This window comes from Silene latifolia, chromosome Y (assembly GCF_048544455.1).
Source record: "Silene latifolia isolate original U9 population chromosome Y, ASM4854445v1, whole genome shotgun sequence".
Classification (NCBI taxonomy): domain Eukaryota; kingdom Viridiplantae; phylum Streptophyta; class Magnoliopsida; order Caryophyllales; family Caryophyllaceae; genus Silene; species Silene latifolia.
The window spans coordinates 26,893,342-26,904,013 of record NC_133538.1 but is presented as its reverse complement, the minus strand read 5'-3'; the positions used below and the strand labels follow the sequence as shown (position 1 = coordinate 26,904,013).

The window sequence follows — 10,672 nt, the reverse complement described above, 5'->3', positions numbered from 1 at the left end:
AGGGAGATGCTCAAATGCTTATTGAGCATTTTATGAAGATAAAACACATGTGTCCATCTTTTTATTTTTATTTTGAGGTAGACGAGATAAGTCGATTGTCACATGTGTTTTGGGCTGACCCCATTAGTATTAAAAACTATTTGCTATTCGGGGACATGACCTCTTTCGATACGACCTTTAGAAAAAACAAGTACAGGATGATATTTGATCCTTTTACAGGGGTGGATAATCATAAGAGATGCGTGACCTTTGGGGCTGGACTTATTATAAATGAGAGTAAGGAGTCCTTTGCTTGGCTATTTACGAAATTCGTAGAGGCTATGGGGGGTCGTCATCCAGTTTGTATGATAATTGATGAAGATGCGGGGATAGAAGAAGGAATGAAATTAGCCTGGAAAGACAAGGTGAAACACAGATATTGCACGTGGCACATACTAAAAAAGTTGCTTGAGAAAGTAGGGCCTGTAATATATAAAGATACTGAGTTCCTGGAGAAGATAAACCGATGTGTTTGGAGCGAAGATGTGGAGCCGCCTGAATTTGAGGAAAGGTGGACAACAGTAGTTGAATCTCATGGGTTGTCGGATAACGAGTGGATTAAGGAGAAGTACAACATTAGAAATATGTGGCTTCCAGCTTACTTTCGTGATCTGTTTTTAGGAGGCTTGATGAGAACGACCTCTAGGTCAGAGTCAGAAAACCACTTTTTCAGCAACTTCAATAATCCTAATTTAACCCTAGTTGAGTTTTGGATAAGATTTGAGAGTACAATGGATGCTCAAAGATGGACTCATTCGAAACTTGTTGCACAATCAAAAAACTTCTTCCCCCAGTTGTCGACTCCATTAGCCCTAGAAAAGCATGCATCAGAAATCTTCACTCCAACAATTTTCGGCGAGTTTCAAAAAGAAGTCGAAGCAGCTTGCTATTCATGTGGTGTTGGGGATAAAGTAAAAGATAAAACCTATCCAATTCTATACACAGATATCATAGATCAAGTTCGAAATAAAACGTATAAGGTTGGTTTTAAGAAGGATGATATTTCAGTGGTATGCACTTGCAAGAAGTTTGAAAGACATGGAATGCTCTGTCGACATGCTCTGTGTGTCTTTAAAGATCGGGGAATTCAGAAAGTTCCAAGTGACTACCTGCTTAGTCGGTGGAGCAAACTAGCAACCTGCCAGCCAATCGTCGGCCCTAATGGCCAATAGCTTGCTGATTGTACATCAATGGATGTACAGAAAAACAAAGTTGGCGAGTTATGGTTAGAGTTGTTTACTTGTGTGGCACTTGTTGAACAGAGTCCTGGGCATTGTGCTGAGTTGCTTGGGATTTTGCGTGAGTTCAAGGAAAGGGTAAAAATTACCCCTGATGAAAGTGAAAATACTGGTTTTGCAAAGGTAAAGGACAAGAATGTTGAAATTGGGATGCTTTTAGGAACAAGCATCCCTAGTGAGATTAAGGTTTTGCCTCCAAGGTAGTGCAAAAACAAAGGGTCGGGAAAAAGGCTGATCTCACAAAGAGAACAAGCTGGAGAAGTGAACAAGAAAGCGCTAAGAAAATGCAGGGCCTGTGGGGAGATGGCGAACCACGACAGTAGGAATTGTGACCGAAGGACAACCGACAATGAGTAGAGTAATTTTTTATTTTACCTTATTGAAAAATTCGGGAATTTTATTTTATTTGATAGATATTGGACATTTGCCTTATTGAATAATTCGGGAATTTTTATTTTATTTGATAGATGTTGGAATTTTTTTCTTAAAACGAATGAATGTAACACTTATAGAATGAAAAGCCTGAGTGTTCCTGTCACCATTATGTCGTGCACATACAACGGTATTTCATGCACATACACATGTATTTCATGCACAAAGAACGTTATTTCATGCACACATTATGCGAGTATCAAGAAACCTTACGGCGATTAATTTGATCTACCACTACATCCTTCTTTGCTACCACATCCCCAACCGTCAAAGTTAATAATAATATTCCAAAATCTAAATTAAAATGCAACATTTTAAAAGTTCACTTGAGATTACTTTAAGATTTGACCTTGGACACATGAGTTACATATTTCAAGCATGCACACTGTTATTTCATGCATTTGGAACAGTTTTTAATGCATTTACGATGTTTTCAGATTTCATTACAGCCTTTTCGTTGTCCAATTTTGAAAATTGTCTCTCGTTTTCGTTGCCTCGTGACATGTTTGTTATCCAATTTTGAAAATTGTCTCTCGTTTTTGTTCCCTCGTGACATGTTTATTATCCAATTTTGAAAATTGTCTCTCGTTTTCATTGCCTCGTGACATGTTTGTTATCCAAATTTGAAAATTGTCTCTCGTTTTCGTTGCCTCGTGATATGTTCGTTATCCAATTTTGAAAATTGTTTCTCGTTTTAGTTGCCCCGTGACATGTTTTTAGAATTAGTCCAGAAACATGACTTTATGCTTACACGCCTTACATATTCCAAAATCTAATATGTACTCTCAAGACTTAGTGTACTACATATTCCAGAATAAACTCCACAAGAATCTAATATTCCAGGGTCTACTCCCTTTGTACATCCCTCGACTCAAGGAATCGATCAAAAATGGCAAAGTGTTTTGAATTTTGGATTAGGTCATCGCCACTCCCTTTGCACATCCCTCGAATCAAGTGTTTAGAAAATATCACCTAGTGATAATCCTACAAAAAAAACGGGGGGGGGGGAATATCTTTGTTACGTAAAAGTCACTCCGAGACAGAATCTAATGAAAAGAAGATTAAAATTAGGCAAAATTTAAATTAGGCATTCAAGGTTCTTTATATTTACCTTTCTCTTGTTTCGCTTCCATTTGATGAGACGTGCAATCATACTCGTACCATATTCATCCAAATCCTACGTAAAAATTTTATTTGACAACAAATATTGAAATGCTTGAAATAAAATATACTGAATAATGTTTACAAAAGTTTGTTGAAAAATTTATACCTCGTAAGAACGCTCATCACTCCATGATGCTTGATCACACAAATTTTCTAGCCACTTTAACAAATAAACTCCACAAGAATACCCATTCTTTTGTTGAGGCACTTGCACAACCTCCCACTTAAAAGTCTTGATCTCCAACAACCTTGTGTATCTTGGAGAGTCTCTTGCGATGATCTCCAAAGCAGGCATGAGCTATACAACAACAAGACAGTGAGTGATTGTGATTGTGGTATAAGGCTATTTAATGCACATGCAAGGGTATGTCATGCACATACAAGGGTATTTCATGCACATAAAGATCACCAACAGTATTTTCATTCGACAATGCATTTTGGGCAGTCAAAAAATGTTGAGCAACCTTCCGGATATAATAAGTGAGGGGTAACATGTTTTTATGCAAAAACTAATAAATCATACCTGTTCAACTAAAAACTTTTGCCTGATTTCACGGCGCCTCGGCAGGTTGGAGTCGAGTATGAAGTTCATCCTTTTCCCAAAGTCAACAACGCATGCAAACCAATGTGATCTCTCCACACAATAAGGAAAGAAAGCCTGAAATATTACAAACTAGTCAAGTAGGATTGATCGACTTCAAATGGAAAAAAAATGCATTGGGAAAAAATTTCATGGAAAAAAAAAGTAAGAGAATATTTATTTACCAGTTGGGTTGTGTTTAGATTGAGGGGTAAATAGTAAAGTAGGATGTATTAACTTCGAAACCCCTTTTTACCGACAACTCCCTGAAAATTTGAGAACATTTATCAAAATTCTTTGTCATTTCAAAAACCAAAAACAAGCATTTGACACAATAAGGAATATGAATACCTTTATGATTGTCGGAAAATACATAACACTTGGGTTTTCGATTGTATTACGAATACCATCAACATCAATAACCATATCCATTACCCAATTTCTGGCGGCAAAAGGTCTAGCGTCTTGGGTAACTTGCAACCAATCGGTTTCTACAACGACCTCACTAATGATGCACATGTTGCAATTAGATTAGAAAACACGGAACAGCAGAGAGTGGACAAAAACTGAAGTTTTTAAAAAGCTGTATGGTCAGTTAGAACTTACTCCTTGTTCTTCTTATTATTCCGAATATAATTGATCAAGTGTGCATCTGTCTATGATAAATCATCATGTGGCGCTTGATTACTGAGAAATGGGGAAAATAAAAGCTCCTTTATTAACATGGAAAAACGGAAAAACGAAAAACAAAGGTACTTAAGATTTCGCATTACCGAATCTGAACGCCATTCTTGTAAGCCTTTGCTGCAGCCGTCACTTGAAGTTTATAAGAGTTGTATCGCCAAGTTAGAATTTCATTGCAAACCCTCATAACATAACGTTTAACATCAACTCTCTGAACAATAACAACAAAAGAAATCAACATCAGTGACTTCATATTTAATGCACATACAAAGGAAAGTTGAATTAAATAATACAGACTTATTCCCTTTACGACCCACCTTTGTACCTAAGCGTCCCTTAGCCCCGTTGTACATGTCCATATGACGCATGAGGTAGATTCCAGTATCATGCTCGACATCAACGGCAACGTGCGGAATATACAACTTAGGAATCAAAAGCCATGAAGACACCAAGTTTGGAATCTTACTTGAAAGCGTACCAAACAAGTTCTTCTGATAAAGGTAAAACAATGACAAGTAAATAATCTCTCACAAAAATTAGACGAAAATCAGGCACTTTATTGCAAAAAGATCTGAAGATATACCACAGGTCTAACATGGCGAGAATAGTCAGCTGACGGAGGCATCAAGTGCATCACTTCTAACAGCTTCTTAATAACATGGTAACAGAAGACAAATGGCAAGGGTGTAACAATAGGAATGAAAACCTGTACGACATTGAAAACAAAGACAATAATAAAAAGAAAGACACTTAGTTGAGAACAACCATGGAAATATGAAAATCTTGAAGGACTTACCAACTCCACGTCTGCAAATTTGACATCCAATGAGTCAATCTGTTCATTAAATTAGGTGACCCGTATTAGAGAATAAAAACTTATAATAAATGGGCACTTATTTGATGCATGTTAAGTGTTGTTTAATGCACCTAGATTTGTATTTCGTGCATCTACAATCTTATTTCATGCATTCGAAAGTCTAATGCAGCCCAAGGTTGAGAACAGCCATGGAACACTTACGTCAGTTGTCTCTGTGATAAATAGACGGCAAGGGCATTTACGATTTCTGAATTTGTTGCCCTCATTCAAATAATCACACCACACAGAAATGACATCTGTATGAACTCGACGATCAAGAAGCAAACTCTTAATATGACTTCGTGTGAGAGTCTTGCCCGCACGACTAAATAAAACCTCCTATACTGATTATGATAACATGAAACTTAGTGTTATACAAAGAAAATGTAATACATATATACCGAATAAGATTAAAATATAGGAGAGTGATACATACTCTTCATCTAAGTCCTCTGAAAATGCATAGTCTCCTACCAGTTTTTCCGATCGACTCAAGTCACGAACCATGTCCACGTTTCTGATAAAGTAAGGTGACCGGTAAACATTCGCTACCTCAACACACCTCTTAGGGAGCACCCTTCTACCAGCCACCTGCCTCTCAATGGCATAATCTGAGGGGGCAGTTGGAGAAGAGGGCACAATTGGCGATTCATCCAACAATACTTGAGAGGAGATAACTACAGGCGATGGTTGGGATGGTTGGGATGAGATCAGAATTGGCGATATTGGCATTAAAGGACGAACTACTGGAACAGACCTCGTAGTTGTTGTGCTTGAATGAGGAACACTTGAAGCAGCCTGCAACCTGGACTCAAGGAACTCTTGAGAGTTATATGGTGCATCATCACTACTAAAAAGGCTGAAAGACGGTCCTTCCAGAAGCGCCTTATCCCTCTTTTCCTTTTCCTTTTTTTCGTTCCACAAATTTTCATGATGTGAATCAAACACCTTGCCAACATGAGTGTATGCATTATTAAGGATCCCTTCTAATTCAGCCATGACAGTGGGGTTGTCTAGAAACGCATCATCTGCACAACTCATGTCAACCTCCTCCTTCTTCAACTCCTCCTCCTCCACTTTACCCTCATCCTTCTTCAACTCCTTCTCCACTGCCTCCTCCTCCTTTCTCTCCTTCAATTCATTCTTATCTTTCTCATTGTACTTTTCCACTTCATCCTCCTCCATCATCTCCATGGTAGCACCCTCCCTTTCACAATCAACACCTTCCCTTTCACCTTCTTCTGTACTCTGCTGTGAAAGGGAAAATCTTTCAAATAAACAATCTGCCAACTTTGACATTTGCGTGACAGCCGGGAAAGAGGGAGCCTTACACTTAGCATTTCTAACTGCTTTGGTAAAGTCACCATAAATGTCTACAAGTCGAATGGCTATGCTTGCCAAAACCTTGATGGATTCTTTCCTCTCATCAACCGGTTCAGCTTCAAGTTCAGGTTCAGGTTGAGTTTGAGGTTCAATTTGAGGTTGAGGTTCAGGTTTAGGTAAACGTACACGTACAGGTTCACGTTCATGTTGAGGTGCAACATAAGCAAATATGGGTTCAACAGAGCCCTTGCCAAAGCCACCCCCTTCTGCTTCTCCAACTTAACCCTTTCTCTAATTTTCTCATCCGTCCAATTCGCTAATAAGGGAAATGATCGACGCACCGTTCTCGTCATGAAAACACATCTATCCAAGTAGATAATTTGGAAAATCAGAATCGGTCCCTTAAAATAAGTTTTAGGGGAATTAGCTATAGCCGTCTTCCACGACATGACGTTGTTGATCATATGGGACCGTGCAAATTTGCACCAATTCATGTTAGGGACATCGGCGAGATTTGAAAGGGAGCTTAATATCCGAGGGCTAGGATGATCACCTACTACCCCCATCAAGAGAACATTGACGATATAGATGAGGAAATTCCTCTTGAAATCGTCTCCACCATCCCGTTGCTCCATCATCTTATCTAAGAGAACCTTTTTCGTAATATTTGAGGTGGTAAACTGAGCCTTATACCTCTTGACAGCCTCTGTGTACTCCTTTTCCTTACAGAACATTCCAGCTGCGACAATGTCAATCGGTCCCATAGGAAGTCCAGTTGCAACGTGGACATCCTCATCAGAGATAACAAGATCGCGGTTCATCAATGAAAAATTGAACGGATTAAATGTCTCGACAATCCATCTGGCCAAATGGCCATTGATTTCTTCTGACTTAAGTTATAACAACCCCCCGAACCCCATACTGTGTATGGCTTCAATTTGCTTTTCGGATGGCCCCAACTTGATGAAATTAGTGATCAAGGAAGGACTCATCCGAGTGAGGAGAGGCTTATACTTGTCAGAACGCTTTCTTTTTTTTATACTTTGCGTTGGCTCTTTGCTTGTTGCTGCTGCTTTCCTCTTGTTCTTGTTAGGAGGCAACTCTGGTGCGACTTCGTCGTGAACTTTGGCTTTAACACGCGGGCTCCGTTGCCGCGATGAAATTTGTTCTGCCTCTGCTGCTGTAGGGTTTGGTTTGACAGAATTATCTCTCAAAGTAGTCAGCATTAGTAAGGTAGCTTATTTCATGTATATACAAAATTGTTTTATGCACATAGGTAGTTATTTGATGCATATACAAGGTTGATCCATGAATTCATAAGACTATTGTACGCCAAACCAAACAGGGATTAGCTTCGGGAAGACAGCTTATTTCATGCATGTACAAAAGTTGTTTAATGCACTTAAATAATTATTTGATGCATATACAAGGTTGGTCCATGAATTCATTAGACTATTGTACGCCAAACCAAACAGTGATTAGCTTCAGGAAGACAGCTTATTTCATGCATGTACAAAGTTGTTTAAAGCACATAAACAGTTATTTGATGCATATACAAGGTTTGTCCATTAATTCATAAGACTAGTGCACACCAAACCAAACACCAATTAGCTTCAGGAAGACAGCTTATTTCATACATATACAAGCTTATTTCAGGAAAACAGGATTTTAAAAAGGGGCCCGGGTGTCCCAAAACGGGACGGGAAAGGGTTTAGGGTTGGATTAGGCAGACCGCTACCGCGGGTCCGCCTAATCCAACCCTAAACCCTTTCCCTTGCTATTGTCATTCGAACACGAAAACCTAAAGACACCCTAGCAGGGGACGAGTGAACCCTTTTTTGGGGACAGAATTTTTAAAAGGGGCCCGGGTGTCCTAAAACGGGACGGGAAAGGGTTTAGGGTTGGATTAGGCGGACCGCTACCGCGGGTCCGCCTAATCCAACCCTAAACCCTTTCCCTTGCTATTGTCATTCGAACACGAAAACCTAAAGACACCCTAGAAGGGGACGAGTGAACCCTTTTTTGGGGACGGGATTTTTAAAAGGGGCCCGGGTGTCCTAAAACGGGACGGGAAAGGGTTTAGGGTTGGATTAGGCGGAAAGCTACCGCGGGCCCGCCTAATCCAACCCTAAACCCTTTCCCTTGCTATTGTCATTCGAACACGAAAACCTAAAGACACCCTAGAAGAGGACGAGTGAACCCTTTTTTGGGGACGGGATTTTTAAAAGGGGCCCGGGTGTCCTAAAACGGGACGGAAAATGGTTTAGGGTTGGATTAGGCGGACCGCTACCGCGGGTCCGCCTAATCCAACCCTAAACCCTTTCCCTTGCTATTGTCATTCGAACACGAAAACCTAAAGACACCCTAGAAGGGGACGAGTGAACCCTTTTTTGGGGACGGGATTTTTAAAAGGGGCCTGGGTGTCCTAAAACGGAACGGGAAAGGGTTTAGGGTTGGATTAGGCGAACCGCTACCGCGGGTCCGCCTAATCCAACCCTAAACCCTTTCCCTTACTATTGTCATTCGAACACGAAAACCTAAAGACACTCTAGAAGGGGACGAGTGAACCCTTTTTTGGGGACGGGATTTTTAAAAGGGGCTCGGGTGTCCTAAAACGGGACGGGAAAGGGTTTAGGGTTGGATTAGGCGGACCTCTACCGCGGGTCCGCCTAATCCAACCCTAAACCCTTTCCCTTGATATTGTCATTCGAACACGAAAACCTAAAGACACCCTAGAAGGGGACGAGTGAACCCTTTTTTGGGGACGGGATTTTTAAAAGGGGCCCGGGTGTCCTAAAACGGGACGGGAAAGGGTTTAGGGTTGGATTAGGCGGACCGCTACCGCGGGTCCGCCTAATCCAACCCTAAACCCGCGATCCACCTAATCCAACCTTAAACCCTTTCCCTTGCTATTGTCATTCGAACAAGAAGAAAACCGCAAGGCATGGTTGTTTAATGCATATGGATTGTTTTTTTATGCATCTACAAGGCTACTTGATGCATTCATAAGGGTATTGCACCTTAAACCATCACCATTAATATTCGAACAAACGACATATACTGGAAATCTTTAAAAGGGACAAGAAAAGGTAAACCATCACCATTGTTGTTACCAGAAAGCATATCTGGTGTTACTTGCTCAGTAACTTTTGGTTGGATACGTGGACTCTGTCGACGTGGAGGAGGAATTTGTTCTGGCTTTGCAGCTGTAGTACTTGGGTTGGGAGGATTATCTGACAAAGTAAGTAGGTTAAGAAGGCAACTTATTTGAGGCATATACAGGGGTATTTTAATGCACTGAGATTGTTTTTTGATGCATCTACAAGGCTGTTCCATAAATCCAAAAACTTCATGTAATTATGAAACAATGAAAGCTCGATGATTAACAAAATAAGGAAAAGAAATTTCATTAATAAAACATATCATCCATACATGACAAAGCTTTACAACATTGAAAATGGAAAAACCCGACTACATAATTATACAAAGGTGGCTTAATACATGGAATTATACAAGAGTACCACAAAAGACTGAAAATAGGGCAACTTTAAGATCTGAACCGTGAAAGGCCTAAATACATAGACGTCAAAATGCCAAAAACTGTCAAACTTGAGCAGTTGAGTTACATATAGAGGAAAAAACCGAAAAAGGCAAACTGGCCCGAGTTGCTAAGTCTGTTGAAATGGCAACTGCTGTGTCACGTGCAGGAGATGGCATGGCTAAAGCATGAAGCAACTCATTCACATGTGCACGTTCAGCGTCATCAAGAGCGTTAAGATGTTTTCTTTGGAAAATATTTTTCTCTTGTTGATGATGCAGGAGCAATTTAGCTGCCAAATCTTCAGTCATAAAGCATTTGCATCTTTTATAAATTATTTTAGGACCCCTACGAACAATTCTTACACCATTGATATCATTGGTCCGTAGAGAAATGCCATATGCATGTTCAATGCGAGGTGCACTTGGGTGTATGAGGAAAAGCTGAGACCAATTCCTACAGACCAACGCCATATTTGCCTTATCTTCGTTAAAATCTAGTTGGTTAAATATGTTAGTCACTAGATCTTGATTATTGAAAACATCATCAAGTTGGACTTCATAACAGTTGTCGGTAAACTGAACTTTGTCTAAGGGAGCAAATGACAAACCCATAGCCTCTTTTTTTTCTCTTAGGTAATTCTTTACAAAAAGTGCTTTATCTTCTTCAAAAATTTTGACTACCCACCCCTTACACCAATTGGCCATACTTGGATATGTATAAGTTATTGACCAGTAAGAGAATGACCTACAAGCATCACAAATTGAACTCTCGAATGAAAAAACTACAAATAAGAACTAGTAAGGAAAAGAGTACAA

The 10,672-nt window shown here is 39.9% G+C and overlaps 1 protein-coding gene across 1 annotated transcript; it reads left to right on the top strand.

Moving 5' to 3' along the window:
* The first annotated feature begins 380 nt into the window (after positions 1–380).
* On the top strand, positions 381–1,211 carry LOC141627750 (protein FAR1-RELATED SEQUENCE 5-like). Its single transcript, XM_074440972.1, has one exon. It carries the CDS (start codon positions 381–383, stop codon positions 1,209–1,211), a length of 831 nt encoding a protein of 276 aa, XP_074297073.1.
* Positions 1,212–10,672: the final 9,461 nt, after the last annotated feature.